At 39.4% G+C, this 17,101-nt stretch overlaps 1 protein-coding gene across 2 annotated transcripts in view; it reads left to right on the forward strand.

Annotated features, from left to right (window-relative positions):
* The window catches only part of Otc (ornithine transcarbamylase), a 66,758-nt gene extending 50,609 nt beyond the window's left edge, over positions 1-16,149 (forward strand). Inside the window, exons 6-10 of one of the 2 annotated variants that reach the window (XM_038316962.2) lie at positions 286-408; positions 5,782-5,835; positions 5,926-6,075; positions 10,025-10,162; positions 10,427-12,077. In XM_038316962.2, the coding sequence (XP_038172890.1) occupies positions 286-408; positions 5,782-5,835; positions 5,926-6,075; positions 10,025-10,162; positions 10,427-10,639 (678 nt within the window). In that variant the 3' untranslated portion in view covers positions 10,640-12,077. Of the gene's footprint in view, positions 1-285; positions 409-5,781; positions 5,836-5,925; positions 6,076-10,024; positions 10,163-10,426; positions 12,078-15,750 lie in introns of those variants that run through there. The other variant, XM_038316963.1, reaches the window with a different exon arrangement.
* The last annotated feature ends 952 nt before the right edge of the window (positions 16,150-17,101 follow it).

The following is a 17,101-nucleotide window of genomic DNA, read 5'->3' on the forward strand; positions in this document are numbered from 1 at the left end:
TTCTGTTTCCTTTCTTGTCTTTTGGTTAGGGTGGCCTATGGTTGAGCAGAGGGTCTCCTTCCCATTTGGGAGCTGGACCTCTGATCAAGATATTAGAACCTTTTAACTACTGTTTTGTGATCATATGGACATGTTTTTGGATTTAATGCAAAATATAGTTTATTCATTCTACCAAGGCATTTATTTTGAGTGGAAAACTGTTTTTTTTTTTTATCTTAACTCTAGGAACTGTTTCATAAAAGTGGGTTTTCTCCCTATATTTAATCCCCTTTACCTCTTTTTTAGGAACACTATGGCTCTCTCAAAGGCCTTACCCTCAGCTGGATAGGGGATGGGAACAACATCCTGCACTCCATCATGATGAGTGCTGCAAAATTCGGGATGCACCTTCAAGCAGCTACTCCAAAGGTAGGAAAACTTTCTGCCCTGGAAGAACCTCCCTGTTGGTCAGATGTTATTACTGGGTAGGAACAAAGCTTCTGCCCAGGGACAGCATAGCAGAGGCTACACAATTTAAGCTATATTACCAACCCTTCTGTCGCATGGCTATCTGGCTTAAGAGCCCAATTTTCCATTTCTATAGTGGAAGCTAGTCTTGGCTGATGCCTTTTATTCCTCAAGTCTGTGATAAAAAGCACATCCAAATTATGCCTTTAAATGCCTTAATACCGGTCATTATGATGACTGTCATCTTTGTTTATTATCACCACACAGGCTGAAAAAAGCAGTGAAAAACCAGACAATGTAGAATTCTCAGTGCTTGGAAATGGTGCTATAATCTCTGCAATTTGATATAAAAAAAAAGAAAAAGAAAAAGAAAAAGTCAATCCTATGTCAAGGACACATTGCTGGCATCCAACTTAAGATTTCGAACCTCATCTCCAGGGTCTCTTGGGATTTTTAAATCTGAGTCTTACGGGTCTAAGAAAATTACCCATACATATTTTCTATCCTGATTATACACTCTCATAGAATGTGTACTTTTTACATCTTAACTCTTGCTATATAAGGAAATGACAATGGTTGTTGCCTCTATATAGAGCTAAAAGGTTCAAGCATAGAGGTAAAAGGGAGATTTTTTTTCAGGGGGTTGTCCTTTTATATAGTTTGAATTCCTTAGCACATAAATGTTTGATCTGCGTAATAGCATACATGCATAAATAAGTAAATTAAAATAAAGCATGCAAATTTCCCTAGAAGTATCTCTATGTTAAGATACCCTTGTTCCTCACAGAATGAACAGAACTTGGAAAATGTAAGAATTAACCTAAGGGAATGAAGCCCAAGCCGACCCTGAAGGATCTGCAAGGAATGTGTTAAACACCCGGATCTGCTGCTCTTTTCTCCCCATTCTGTTTCTTATTTAGCTTCTGATGTTCTTTCAAAAGCCTTTTAAAAAGGAAAATTCCCCTAAACCGAAACTATTTCAGAAGCTAAGTGTTGATTTGTGGTAAGAGAATTGACCATCATATTAGGAAACAACTCTCCACAGTGATGAGGTAGTGTCGGCTAACAAGCACGCGGTTGCTAGTTCCCAGTGGTCTCATCCGTGGCTCCTTATGAGCTAAACATAGAGGGAACTTCAAAAATTTTTCCCTCCGCTTCTGCTTTTTTTTTTTTAAATTGACCTTTACTTACCAACTACCAAGAGCATGAATTATACCATAAAGATAAACAGCAGAATTTTTTGAATAGTAATCACCCAGTCCTTGAATTCCTCATGTACTTTCCCCCCAAATCAAACCTGTGTCTTAGGCTAAGTTTCCTCTTTCCTCCTAACGTATCCCTGGGTAGGGATTTAGGAGTCATACGGGGAGCTAGTAGAAGATTAGCTTAAGGAAACAGCCAAGGAAGTGTACCATTTATAGCAACCATCCTGGTTTTCCTAGACCTGGGTGTTTCTGGAGATGAGAAATGCTAAATATGTCCAGAGTCTTTGGGAAGCCAGGATGTTTCGGTCACCCGAGCTCCCGGATATGCTCAGTCAAACAGAAAGAAGCTTAACTTGATATAGCAAGTGAGGTCTATAGTGGAAAATATGCTTCACAATTGTCTCAGCCTGGAGGCATGAGAGCAGGTTTCCCTTCTTCTGGAGCAGTTACTGCTGAGTGACAACGGGCGTAGTGGAGTGGCAAGGTCTCTGGTACTTACAGGGAGAAGAGCATCCTGGTAGCCAGAGAGTGGGCTTTCTGGAAAAAAAAAAGCAGCAAGTTCTGTGTTGGAAACATACTTGCGTGGCCTTTTATATCCCAAACAAGCTAACAGCAACAACAACAACAACAAAACCCATTACATCATTTTCTCTACTATTAAGTCAGTCTCGGTCAGTGTGTTCTTCTCTCTTAGTTTCCTAGGGTGGCCAAAACAAAAGACCACAAATTGGGTGGCTCGCAAAGGACAGTAATACATTGTCTGAAACCTAGGTGCCGGCACAGCCATATTCCATTTATTTGGATTCTTTTGGAATTACTCCAATCCCTTCCTCTATCATCTTCATTCTGTGCCTATATATCTCTATTTGCAAATGTTCCTGTTCTTCAAAATAACCGCATAATAAATTTAGGTCTACTGTCACTCACCATGACTTCACATAAGTAAAGTACTTATATATCCAGAGACCCTGTTTCCAAATAAAGTTACATTCTGAGGTTCCCATTGGGCAGTGAAGTTCCCACTGGGCGCGCACACACACACACACACACACACACACACACACACACACACACACACACACACACACGCGCGCGCGCGCGCGTGCACATGTGTGGTGCAGGGGGTTCAAAGTAAGGGCCTCAAATATTCTATCTAAATGCTTTGCCTCTGAGTTCTGCTCTATCTTTAGGGCATGACTTTTCTAAGGGCATTATTTGCCCAAATGTACCTGCCATGCTGTAGAACAGATGGCAAACACGTGCAATAACGGCGTGCCCTGGAAGCTCTCCTATTACAGTGAAGTTTAGTGACTCAGAGAGGTGACCCTTGCAACAACCACCATACTCCATTCATTTAGCACAAGCTGAAATCAAAGCTCCCATCTGACAGGTTTGAGCGCACTCTCACGAAAACACTGGTCTGCGGAAAGGCTCCGCATTAAAGCAAAAATGTGACTGCGTTTGCTTTCACAGCTAAAATGTGCATTAGCCATAATTGCTCCCTGCCATAAGGTGATTTTGGAATGGCTCCATTCTGTTGAAGAAATATACAGTTTAAACATTTGATTGCATGTCAAAAATGTTTTATTCACATTAAGAGAAAAATTCCAATATTATAGAGTAATTTCAGTATTGTTCTTTTTGCGGAAACTCATTTTAATGATAAAGTGTACCAAAAGCCACTTAAATCTTGGTGAGAGCAAAGTTTTTGTTTAAAAAAAAAAAACCCTGCGGTTAAGTCTGATAGTGCAGAAGTTGGTCCATCAATTTGTAAGGCTTTGCTTGTTATTGGAACTATTTCCCTTAAAGATAAAGCTGGGAGATTTCTTACAAATTTAAGAAACACTGCACAGTTTCCAAAGTCATAAGTAATCCATTTCCTCATACCTCACCCAAGAATAACTTCCATGTTCAAAACTAAGTAGTCTGTCCATGATTTGCGGCAGGGTTCCATAGCCATCGACAGTAATGCTTTTCGCCATTGTTCTAAGTGAATATTTATTTAGACTCTGTTTGGTAATCACCTTCTTCATCTGCTTTGAAGATTTATGTAGAAGCCAATGAATGATTTAGTGCTGAAAGCTGAGATGTGAGAGAAGAATCTGCCTCTGCATTCTATGGCATGGCTCAGGGTGTGCAAGGTTGGGTGATTTCCTCTCGGTTCCCTAAGTCCTTATTGATTCCTCCTCTAAGAATGATTCTTAGTCTAAAACCTGCTCTCTGCGGGCAAGACTCCATTTTCTGAGCAGTGGGCACCTGGTGTAATATCCAGGTCTCTTTACTCATGTTTACTGGTATGACTGATCACAGCATGTGTTACCAAATTCACAAATCTTTATTAATTACTTTCCCCCAAACCCCCAAACCAGGCACCAAAAGCTCATGGCAGTGGGAACACAACAAAGCTTCCTTTAAAATGTCTGCAGTTATCATAATCAATATCTTGGCAGTTTCTTTCCTCTAGAATCTGATGGTGGGAGAATTATGGGTAAAGAAGCCAGATTTCAAATGAATGTACCTGGCCGTGACTGTCACAAGCTGAGGTTCTTGGACAGCAGACTTTGAGAGTTTATAAGTGCGTAGGATGTATAAGACGCCCATGGCAGCATGTCCTTGAAATCAATGGTTGTGGTAAAGAGCAGGGTAAGGACACATTTATGTGCAGGGGGAGAAGCTGAGCTATGATGTGGTCCCAGCCCACAGATTCAGTAGACCTACAGAGCATTTTGCATATGGAATGGTCACTTGGAACTGTCTGGGCATGTGCAGAGAGGCTCTGCTTTTCCTATCTTCCTATCAATCAGTCCTTGAATCTGTGGGGCCCTAGAAGGCGGTGTTTGCTTGAGTGAGGTGATCTTCTATAGCTAAGTCAGTGTCCAAAGGGGGCTGACAGATGAAGCCACCTGCTAGCATCACCATAGAAACAGAGAGGAGTACATCCTTTCATTGTGATTACCCATATCAGTGGGTGTGAAGGGGACACCGCAACATTCAGCAGAAATCAATACTTAAAAATGTACAACAATTGATTTATAATAAATGCTTAGAATTCAAAAAGTGAGAAAGATGGAGGAGGGGAAGCGTAATTGTGGGGATTGAACTGACACGAATCCTATATGAGGCACTGGAGATGAGGCTAGAGTTGGTGAGCTGACATGTTATGATGAAAACGCCCGCTAGGAGGAGGTGTTCAAGGGTGAAAGGCTGGTATGGCAGAAAAGGGCAAAAGTACGTCCAGGGACGCCAAGGAGATTGGCTTTCCTGTGGCAGTACAGTGGGAAGAATTAAAGGAGATGGAAGCCGGGGATGTAGCCAGAGGCTGGAGACTCTTAATCAGCTTTGACATAAGGAGCACGTACTAACCAATTGACACCGCTGTCAACAAAACAGGCAAGAGGCTGGGGGAAGCTGTTCACGTTTGCATGGCAATAGCTTTAGCCACTTTAGTCAGCAGCAGAATGTCCATTAGTGCTAGGAGTAGGGTAAGCAAACAAGACCCCCAACATGCAAACTGAGTACCTCTTCAATAGGCACCTTGCTTACCTCTCCAAACCATTCTAAATGGCATATCAAAGCAAGTTGCGCTCCCTTGGAAAAGAATAAAGCAGGAGCCATTAATATTTAGCTGGAGTGCTCACAGGGGGCTTTTCTGGGGAGCAGTCATTCAGACAGAGACTTTCAAAAAAATTGTTCACGGAATGGATGAGGGAAAGTATGTCAGTTAGATTTTAAAAAGAGCTTTGTGTGCAAAGGCACAGATAGAAATGCGCTAGACTGGACAAGTATGTATTTAACACTCTTATTCCACTGAAAGGTCAAAGAGAATTCTGTCGTGAGGTAGAAAAATACCATGCTCTTTATTTGTCTTTACAATTGAGGAAGGCAGAGGTAGTTCAGAAAAGATGGACCAATTGTTTGCCGTTTTAAAGTCCAAAGGACAGCATGAAAGCCAATGGCTCTGCTGAACATGGAACATCTTTTAAAAAGCGAAGAGAGAGGCTATTCTTGAGCTTTATTTTGTTTTGGCTTAAGTCATTAGGTATGTGATATGTATAAGATACATTAAATAGTGTCATAGATAATTAAATGGTCTAATTGCCTAAATAACAGCTATTTTTTCTTCTTGCAGGGTTATGAGCCGGATCCTAATATAGTCAAGCAGGCAGAGCAGTATGCCAAGGAGGTATGCTCTCTCTTCTTGTAATGTTCGAATTGCTTTTTGTTGTCCCGTGAACTTTTCATTTTTTTTAACCAGCAAATTTCTCTGTGCTAGAATGGTACCAAGCTGTCAATGACGAATGATCCATTGGAAGCAGCACGCGGCGGCAATGTATTAATTACAGACACTTGGATAAGTATGGGGCAAGAGGAGGAGAAGAAAAAGCGTCTCCAGGCTTTCCAGGGTTACCAGGTTACGATGAAGGTACACACTGCTGCTTCTCTGAAGCTTCATTAGCTGCATTCATGAAGACGAGCACCAGCCCAGCCCTCATTCTCTTTAGGGACTGACCTTCTCTTCCCTATTAAGAACTCACTGCATCCCCATCATGATCTCTGTCCTCCCCAACATCAGTGATAGCCTCTGGGGAAAAACAAAACCACTTAGGAAACCTGGGCTGTAGAGAAAAGTAAGTTTTCCCCCCTCTAACAACAATAGAGATCCCCAAATGCTTTACTGTGTGTGTAAGTTCGGGAACATTGGGTTACTTCAGGTGCATGCGATTTCTTAAGCTTTCTCCCATAAGAAGAGCCCACAACTGTGCATGCCAGGATAGTTCTTGCTTTTCCTTTCTATTTTTTTTTCTGTGTACACAGATTTTTTTTTAATATGTGGAATAATAATATTCTCTGCACTCTGAAGACAAAGATTTATTTGTGGTGACCTAGGCTTTATTATAAATCAAGACAATTATAAAGTAAAGGGGAAAATTTTTTTTCCTCATGGTTTATTTTTTTTATATTTAAAAATTTCCATCTCCTTCCCTCCTCCTCCTCCCTCCCTCCCCTCCTCCTCCCCCTTCCCTCCCCTCCTTCTCCCCCTTTCCTCCCCTCCCCTCCACCCATACCTTCCCTCCCTCCCTCTCAAGGCCAAGGAGCCATCAGGGTTCCCCACTCTACGCTAAGACCAAGGTCCTCCCAACTCCCCCCAGGTCCAGGAAGGTGATCGACCAAGCTGAGAAGGCTCCCACAGAGCCCGTCCATGCAGAAGAATCAGAGCCCAGAGCCATTGTCCTTTGCTTCTCAGTCAGCCCCCGCTGTTGGCCACATTCAGAGAGACGGGTTTGGTCGCATGATCCATCAGTCCCATTCCAACTGGAGTTGGTGATCTCCCATTAGTTCTGTCCCACCGTCTCCATGAGTGAACGCACCCCTCTCGTTCCTGACTTTCTCCCTCATGTTCTCGCTCCTTCTGCTCCTCATCAGGACCTTGGGAGCTCAGTCCAGTGCTCCAATGTGGGGCTCAGTCACCTTCCCCATCTGTCGCCAGCTGGAGGTTCCCTCACGGTCCTGACTTTCTTTCTCATGTTCTCTCTCCTTCTGCTCCTCATCAGGACCTTGGGAGCTCAGTCCGGTGCTCCAATGTGGGGCTCTGTCATTTTCTTCATCTATCGTCAGGTGGAGGTTCTATGGTGATATGCAAGAAATTCATCAGTATGGCTATAGGAACTGGCCTTTTCATTTCTAATGTCTCTCAAATTCATGATAGCTTTTCCAACCCTCCCTAGGGACTCTAAGGGACACCCCTTCAATCTAATGCCTTCCAGGAAGATCAGAAAAAGCTGCCTATCAGACTTTGCTTCCTGACTGCCGCCTTCCTTTCTTCGCCTCTGTCTTTTGTTGTCTGCAGCGTTGGACATTGGCGTGGAGCCCAGGGCCTAGTGAATGTTAGGCAAAGAACTCCACCACCAGACTCTCCCTTCCTCCACACCCCCTGCTTCCATCAGTCTTGAGCAATCAAAGAACTCCACCACCAGACTCTCCCTTCCTCCACACCCCCTGCTTCCATCAGTCTTGAGCAATCAAAAGAATGGCCTTTGTGCATTGCTGGAAGGCCGCAACCCCAGGGTTTCTGACTCAGTAGCTCCTGCGCATAGGAATTTGCATCTTCTCTGATTCCCGGATGATGCAGTTCTGCTACTTGAGGGCCCAGCTTTGAGAACCTCTGTTGAAAGCATACCCCAAATGCAAATGACAGGAGCACACTGGGGTGGAGAGGTCATCACAAAGACTCACAAAAATTATGGATAAAGTAACAGAAATCATTTTCTTATTACATATCAAATAGAATGGAAGCTTGAAAAACAAAGCAAATCTGTCCCCCCACCTTTAACAAGGTATATAACCAACATGCTTACTTTTTCTCTCTCTACCTCTCTCTCAACAGTGATTATGTTCACAGATAGCTACTATTTACCAATACAATGTGGTTCTTTTCAGGCCTTTTCTGCACATTTACATATGTTTGCCCATTTTATACAAATACTGATTAATTTTTGATACATGGTACTTTAGACATATTATTCTCACTTGCTTTTTTTCACTTAAGAAAAATTAGATTTTTCTTATCAATTTGTTTAGATATTTTTAGTTTTGTAAAAATATATTTACTTTCATTTTTATTTTATGTTTATGGTTTTTTTTTTTGCCCTCATGTATGTCTGTGCACCGCTTGCATGCAGTGCCCATCGAGGTCACAAGAGAGCACGGGATCCCCTAGAAATGGAGTTACAGACAATTGGGAACCACCTTGTAGGTGCTAGGAATCGAACCCAGCTCCTCTAGCAGAACAGCCAGTACTCTTAAGTGCTGACCTATCTCTCCAGCCCCTGGGGATTTTTAAATGGAGTTTTTTTTTTCATTGAGAAGCAGCATGCATTTAAACAACAACAAAAAGCACAAAGCATAAGTATAAAGATGGTTCTGTTTCCACAAAGTGAATTTATTCCCAGCATCTTGATGGAGAAGCACCACCAGTGTCTCTGACCCTTCCAGTCACAGCTCAGTTCGGTAGTTAACTCTATTTAGATATTTTATTCTTTGCAGTACTGCCCATAGATTCTGAAGTACAAGTGACTGGTAATTTTGTCCATAATAATCCCTACTGATATATTAATGGATGTATTTTAAAAAAATCTTACTTTCAAACAGTTCTACAATGAACAACCTTATTCATATTTCCTTATAAAGCGTTGCTAGAGAATAAGTTTCTGAAGGAAGAATTTTTGTGTGATGTGTTATATACTTTTAAAAATACCAGTGATGCGCTTGCAAACAGAGTGAATAGTTTAAACTCTTCTAGATGTTTATTATTGTTCTTTCTCCATACATCCTTGTTATTTACCTTTTATATCTTGTGATTTTCAAAATTTGCTCTATTTCTGGTTATGCTAAGATCTTTTCATACGTATTGGTCACTTCCATTTCTATGTCTTTACATTGCTATCATATTGTTACTTGGTTTCTATTGCCCTTTTGTCCCTGTTTGTAGGAGCTTTTGATACATTATGGTTAATCTTTGGTCGTATATGTTTCAAATATTTGGTGGAACTATTTTCACTTACCTATGCTTTGCCTCCTGCTTGCCTTGGGTGATTTTCTGATTCTGGTCCTGTAAGCTTGCAGAATAATAATTTTCCGGATGTATGACAGGTATAAATGTTACTTCCTTTCCATCTCATTTTTCCAGTACTTTAGAAGCTCAATTATTCTCAACTTAAATGTGAAATAAAATTTTAGTACAAAGGCAGTAATTTTGAGGTAAGAAAGCATGAGGCAATGTAGGTTTGAATCTGTAAGTGAAAGAAATGGAAGTGGATGGGGGAACGTTACTTTTGGGAATTAACTGCGGGTGAGAATTGAGAGTCATAGCACATTTGCATTGGGAAGAAAATAAGTGGTGCAGAGTGCTCGGAATCCTTTTTAATGTACTCCTACCTCACTGCTTTCTTCAAAATTAGTTTAATTTGTGACAAGGTAATTCAAATGTTAACACTTGTAATTTGAAAAAAAAAAGCTCAAAATATAATACCATTGCATCAAAGTCACTTCTCTGTATATTGGCACCTTTTGCTACCAACTACATATGAGAACTGAAACTGGCCATTGCCCTTCTAGACAGAATCAGAAAAGTGAATTGCTGGTTTAACTTGAAGTGATGATCTCGCAAATGGCAAAGAGTGAGTACAAAGCGCCATAGGTTAAAGGAATTAATTCATTATTGGTGTCTTTAACCAAGACCTTGACTCTATCCTTTGTTTTGTAGTGATACATTAGGCCAAGTCAACTGTGTCAGTAAACCCTGAAGAAGAGATATATGACTGCCGCATAGAAGAGTTGATACTTAAAATGCCATCTTGTCCCTATCTCTTTAGACGGCTAAAGTTGCTGCGTCTGACTGGACGTTTTTACACTGCTTGCCTAGAAAGCCGGAAGAAGTGGATGATGAAGTGTTTTATTCTCCACGGTCATTAGTGTTCCCAGAGGCAGAAAATAGAAAGTGGACAATCATGGTAAGGAAAAGGGTGTGTGTGGAAGGGTAAGAAAGTCTGAAAGTCTCAGTGTGCTTGCAACTTTGACAATCCATGCTTTTGGGTAAATAAGCAAGCAAGGTTATCCATCTCTACTGATTGCTCATATGGCATCTGTGTTTTATTTTAAAATTATACTTTAATTAGTTTTGAACATGCAGAGGTGGCACACATTTATCACGGGGTGTAATTGGAGACCAGGGGAGTTTTTTTTTCTTTCTTTCTTTCTTTTTTTTTTTTTTGCAGGCATCAGTCCGTTACTTTCGCCATGTGGGTCTTTGGGACCAAACTCAGCTCCTCATGTTTGTTGGCAAGTTGTCTCTACTTGCTGAGCCATTTTGCCAGCCTAGTATTTATCTAGTTTTGTTCAGAAAGTTAATCAGTCAGTATTTCTTATTAGCATACAGAGTATATTTTAATGAACTAAAATTGATCCCCTTCCAAATTCATCAATTTTAATCAAAATTCTAACTGCTGTGAGTACTAACTTCTCTTACTGGCCAACTGTTACATATTACAGAACTTTTAGATTCTAATCTGTCTGTGTTCAGTGAAGCTGCTAATTCAGTGCCTGCTATAAAATGGATTAAAAAAATCCTTTTCCTTCTTCCCTTCTTTTTCTTGTTCATTCTTTTCTTGATACCTTAAGCAAATGATTGAAGTTCTCCGTTTGAGTTTGGCCATATAGATATATGTGTTTATAGGTATAGAATATTTCCAAAATTCATATCAAATTTTACTTTAGAAGTTTTTAGTCCCTTTCAGACAAAGCCATTGATCATTTTTATCATGGATATGCTAAGAAATATTAACCTTAAAAACTGCTTTGCAATATTCAGTGGTAAATTTCTCTGGAAAACTGAATACGCACATGCTATAAGTTAGCTCCACCATTTTTAATTGGTTTAACCTATTTCAATTATTGTACACTCAGAGTCTTAACTGCAAACAACAGACTCCATCCTATGTAGATTATGGAGATTTTTAATCTCTTGGGAGAAGGGATTCAGTGAATCATTATGGAACACCACATAGCAAGGACATCATAGGCAGAGAAATTACCCCAAACCTGTGAGTGTTCTATAGCCAGAAAAAATCCAGACCCACCCACCCACAGCCATTGGAATCAGACGCACTACCTGAAACAGATGCTTCTACTTGCACACGGAATAGAAGAGTCAATTATTCAGAGAATGGCTTCCATTGTGTGTTGTCCACTTGTATTTCCACATCTTCAGTGGATGTAACTCATTACCATTCTTATACTAAATCTTCAAGGAAATGTAGAAAACATAGTATTAGCTTCTAATAATCACCATAGTAGAGTAAAGCAAGTTGGGAAGGACTACTTTATTTTTTCTTTATCAGTGAGAAGAGGATCATTGTAAATATTAACTAATCCATGGAATGTTTAGTATAGGGGCTAACATGTTATAAGCTAGTCTCTGAAGATTTAGTGTTCATTTTACTCACCCAAGTATCTTGTTAAGTGAAGGTTTATGTTTACTAGTTCAGAGATGGAGCTGGATAGTTGGTGTTTCTAATGAGAACCTATATAACCCAGGTGCCATTGTATTATGAACCACCATTTGAGTATTAAAGATCTAGATGATGAAAAATAGAAAATGGAAGCTCTCCAACATTTAACTTAGGAAAAGACAGAAAATTTCCCCCTCGGATTCTATTTATTATCAGAGAGCAATTAAAGTTGCCAAAGATGATCCAAGTAAATCTGATAAGGAAGGTTGTAGAAATACTAGGGGAAATGCTTTTTAAAGTTCTAAAAATCTCAAATATGGAGATAGTCTATGTTTCTGAACTTTGAAAGCTTATCACACGACATGTTTAAATTCAGTTTACTTCCAAATAAATGTATAATGTATTGATGTGGTTCAAATGTTTCTAAGCCATACATTCATACAATGAATCTTTACACCCCACTTTTTCCATCTAGGTCGTACTGTTTCACCATCCCCTTTGCCTTTGAATACTATCATTAGGAAAAGATTTATCTTAATGAAATCTAGAAGGTAGAACTATGTTAAAAAGGAATATAGAGAGTCTAAAGTTCCAAGAATGCTGAACTGGCTATGAAGAAACATCTTCTACCAAAGTGTTTCATTGCAGACCATCTGTGTCACCTTGGATAAGTTGTTCCAATCTTCTCACACATAAAGTGAGCTCACTGAGTCATAGAGCTTACAAATGAGGCTTCATTTTATTTAGGGCACTAATGTCATCAATAGGCTACTTGGAGTCCTGTGTGAAAGGAAATTTTGTGTCTGTGGTGTAGAACAAAAAGAGGGGGCATAACTGGTTAATTAACAAGTTTGGCATGAATGATGAAAAGGTAGCAGCACAAGGCTGTTTTCCTTGTGTCTATGCTGGAGGATTTGGAGGTCCCTAGGAGTTCAATTCATTTCAGCCACAGGATTTGAGCTTTCAAACTTTGCCAGATGCTCTGTCAGGCATCAGTGGATTTAAAATAAAAATACAAGAGACTAATATGCAGCCCTCACATAGCCTGTTACAATTTCTAAGTGCAGAACACGTTTAAGCAGAATGAGACCTTGGAGGTCATCCAGACTGCATCCACGTTTTATAGGCAATAAAATTATTCTCTGCTTGTCCATAATGGTCACGGTGATAATTTTTACAGAATGCTCTAAATGGACAATATCCTACAATTGTTCCACCAGTCCAGGAGTCACTAGGTACACATAGCTATTTAAATTTATATTAAACTTAATAAATTGAAGATTCAATTTCTCGGACAAACTAACCTCAAAACCCACAGTAAGTGTTCAACACTGTCTGTAGCTAGTAGCTACCTTATTAGACAGTATAGACAGTGTCTTTTCATCACTGCAGACAGTTCTATTGAGCAGCACGCCTCTAGGGAATGATTTTCTACTGTATAACTTCCTTTAAAATCAAGATGGAAGGAAGAAGAAAAGATACAACCTTGCCCCCATGTCTGAGATGCATACAACGACAACTGAAAGGTACAGAACATAGATCTTGTTCCTAAAATGTGTAAGGTCTTTAAGCAGAAGTGTACTCATTCAGTGCCTTTGCAGGGTCTGCTCCACATTAAGTACTTTCCCACAGATCTATTCCCAGCATTCTCATGAACAAACCATTCTCTCCATAGTGCACAAGTCTTTAGGTCCTTTCATTTAGCAACATTAACAAAAGGCACTCTTTCCTCTCCAGAGAGTTTGGTTTTAATATTTTTATGTGATTAGTAAGAAGTAAGAAAGCAATACTTATAAAACTCCTGGTAGATTTTTTTTTCCTCTGTCTACATTTTTTAACCCATGCTGCTAAAGTAACCTGAAGAAACCCTTGAAAATGCACATACTTAAAAGCTCTGTTATCTGAATGGCTCTTAAGTATGGAGCACCTTTACAAATACAATTCATAGTACTTGAAATCATTCACTCCCCTCCAAGCTAGGATTGGCAGATTAAATACACTATGACCAGTTAAATTACAATTTCAGATAAACAATGTATTTTAATATAAACATATTCCATATAGTATTTAGAATATATGTGTAGTGATGGGACGCAGGCTGCATTCCCACCTGGCTCCCGGCCGCCTGACTAGCTTATGCCCTGAAATAACACACAAACTGTATTCATTTAAACACTGCCTGGCCCATTAGTTTCAGCCTCTTATTAGCTAATTCTCACATCTTGCTTTAACCCATATTTAGTAATGTGTGTAGCACCATGAGGTGGTGGCTTACCAGGAAAGATTCAGCATGTTTGACCTGGTGGCGGGCTTCATGGCGACTGTCTCAGAGAGGAGAGTCATGGCGACTGACTAACTTCCCTTCTTCCCAGCATTCGGTTCTGTCTACTCCACCTATCTAAATCCTGCCCTATCAAGAAGCCAAGGCAGTTTATTAACCAATGAGAGTCCTCCATCATATATGTATAGTAAAAATGTATTGTTTAGCTGACATCTCTATGTAAGTGTAACTTTTAATTTGAGTCTGTCTGGCAACACTATTTCTAATTGTGTGTGTGTGTGTGTGTGTGTGTGTTATCAGCTTGACATATTGTATGACTATGAGCAATAAAGGAGAACCGAAGATGCGACCTATAAACCCCTAAAAGAACTTAAACAGTTTTGCCTGTTACATGTTTTTATCCTAGCATGGCCTCCCTGGGTCCTTTTTATCAGTGTCTCTCTTTACCAAGGCCTCTCTAGGCTGCTTACTCTTACTTGATTCTTCGGCATCTTTTTAACCACTTTCAAATATTGTCTAAAAGTAACACCTTGTACTCTTTATTTCTTTGTCTATCATTCTCCTACTGAAATGAGAGAAAAAAAGATCATTCCTAAGAACAATGACCATGTCTGTGATGTTCTGCATTATGCCTAGAAGCATGCTTGCAACACATCCTAAATATATGTTCAAAGCATTTTGTTTTTTACCCTACAGGCAGTATATTATACTGGTTTGGGAATGTAGGCTTTTGAAAATGGGTTTAAATTCAGTCTTCTGATCTTTGGAAAATATCTTAATTTCATTTAACCAAATTTTCTCACTTGAAAAAGCTGAGCCTAAAAGCAGAAGCAAAGTCCAATTGTCTTGAGGATTTAGTGATGCAAGAGCTATCTGAGCACAGAGATCAGATTCCCAGGACAAGCAAGTACAGATCCACTTCTTACCACCAACCATTCAGAAGAATTGCCCCTCATCTTTATTGTTTATACTTCATATCTCTTACCACTTCATATAATATAAAAGGTTTTAAAGTGGTGTGATGATGTACAGAAAGCACTCAGCATAGGTTAGCTGTTTGAAAGGACATTCATGGGGCTGGAGAGATAGCTCCGCTCTGCAGTTAGGAATGCATACTGCTTTTGCAGAAGACATGAGTGTAGTTCCCAGCATCCACAAAAGGAGCACTTGATGTGTGTGTGTGTGTGTGTGTGTGTGTGTGTTTTCACTATAAATTTCTACGTCCCTAGCATGGATATTGGGGAGAGTTAAGTAAAACCAACAGTAACTATTTGTGGTCAATAGCCCAAGAGCAAGTTACACTCCTGTCTATAGAGCTACTTCTCCTTTGCAGAGGTCAGAAATTCAGAGAGCAAATATTATTCATTAGCCTAAGCAGTTTACATTTATTACTTACATATGGCTTCTACCAAACTTCTCTAAGTTCCAAGTGTCCAAATCATGGAGTAAATATGAGGAACTGGGCTAGAAGGGATTATTTGGTCATAAAACCAGCCAGTGCCCATGTTCTGACTACTGACTGGAACACCCAATCATTGCAAGCACCGTGACATCACATTTCAAGGGAAACGAGTCCTAAGTAAGCACGGAGTTTATGCATATATTTGGGTCTGTCTAATGTCTCAGGACCTTCCTTTATCCAAACAAAAAGAAATATAAAGTTGAAAACTGTTCTTTTATTGTGGCTTTGAGAGAAGACACTTTAACTCTAGGCATGAAAAACTGAAATCTAATTTTCTTAGTTTAGGTCCCAAGGCAGAGTTATGCTAATGTTTATCCATTTCTTTCTCTTTTTTTTATGTCCTCCCAGGCTGTCATGGTATCCCTGCTGACAGACTACTCACCTATGCTCCAGAAACCAAAATTTTGATGTTGTGATATATCAAGAGAAAACCAATGCTCTTTAGCAACAGAATCAGTCAGTTTATGGGAAAAGAGAAGAATTTAAAATGTAAACAAATCCCTAATACATGATACATATGTTATTTGTATGTTATTATGAGCATTTCTTGAAGCCTGTAGTTTAAGTGCCAACTCACTTTAATATCTGCTTGACTGGGTTTAAACTCCCTCTTTAATTCACCATTCTGAATTACATTTGGGTATCATACTGATTATCATACATATTTCCTTCCTTTAAACATAAAATACTATGCTGGCAATGAATAACGTCTAACTCATTAAATGTAATCTGTGCTTATTACCTTAATAAGTGATTATTCGTGCTCATTTATAAATAAACATTTGCCAGGCACTCAGCTACTAGGAGGTCTGTAGGCTATGGCCATGGGCCTTAAGACCAATGAGGAAGTTAAATGACAGACATCCTGCCAATGAGGAAGACAGACACAGAGAGATCATGACTTTCTTTAAAGACAACAACTTGACCATACTGAAGTTTTTCAACCACTTATGGGAAGATGGGAGTGCTTCAAGAGCGCCCATCTCTCTGTGCCCGTCAATCATGAAGTATTGACAACTTCATGGTACAAGTGGGAAGAAGCTCTGTTAGCATGTGGTAAAGCTGTGGGTACCCATGTAGCAATGCAGGTCCGTTAGAGACTGAAGTAGCCCTTGATTCTGATTTTTCCAGTAAGAGCAATTTAATTCGTTCACACTCATGTTTATCACAAATCCACTCATACCACAATCGACTATTTCTATAAATATACTATTTGTCCTATTTTAGCTTGTCATTTTCTCTCTACCCGTGTTCATCACAATTTGAATAGCTCTCCTTAGTAGATAATCAAAATTTGCGTCATCAAATGACTATGATATGGTTTTAAATGTTTTAGTTGAAATTCTAAATATAGGTGGTTGTTCTTAAAAATAACAATGTTACACAGGACCAAATAATGTAATTTACTTTATGTTCCACCTCTATTTAAAAAAATGTTTTCAATCTGGTTGACTAATATTCTTTGGCAGACATTTATGACTTAAATGAGTAAGCAAGAGATAAATAAAAAATTAGATTTACACAAAGATACAATAAAACAGTATTCTGTAATATCATGAAAAATATCAAACTTTGCAGTAAATGTCAAAAGTGACCTTCACATCTATTGAAGTTTATTGGAAGCACTTAAAAGAGAAATAGAATGAGGTTTACTGGAAAATCTTCTTCCAGCAAAGAATATTGGAACAATCCAACCCAC

The sequence above is a fragment of the Arvicola amphibius genome, chromosome X (assembly GCF_903992535.2).
Source record: "Arvicola amphibius chromosome X, mArvAmp1.2, whole genome shotgun sequence".
Lineage (NCBI taxonomy): Eukaryota > Metazoa > Chordata > Mammalia > Rodentia > Cricetidae > Arvicola > Arvicola amphibius.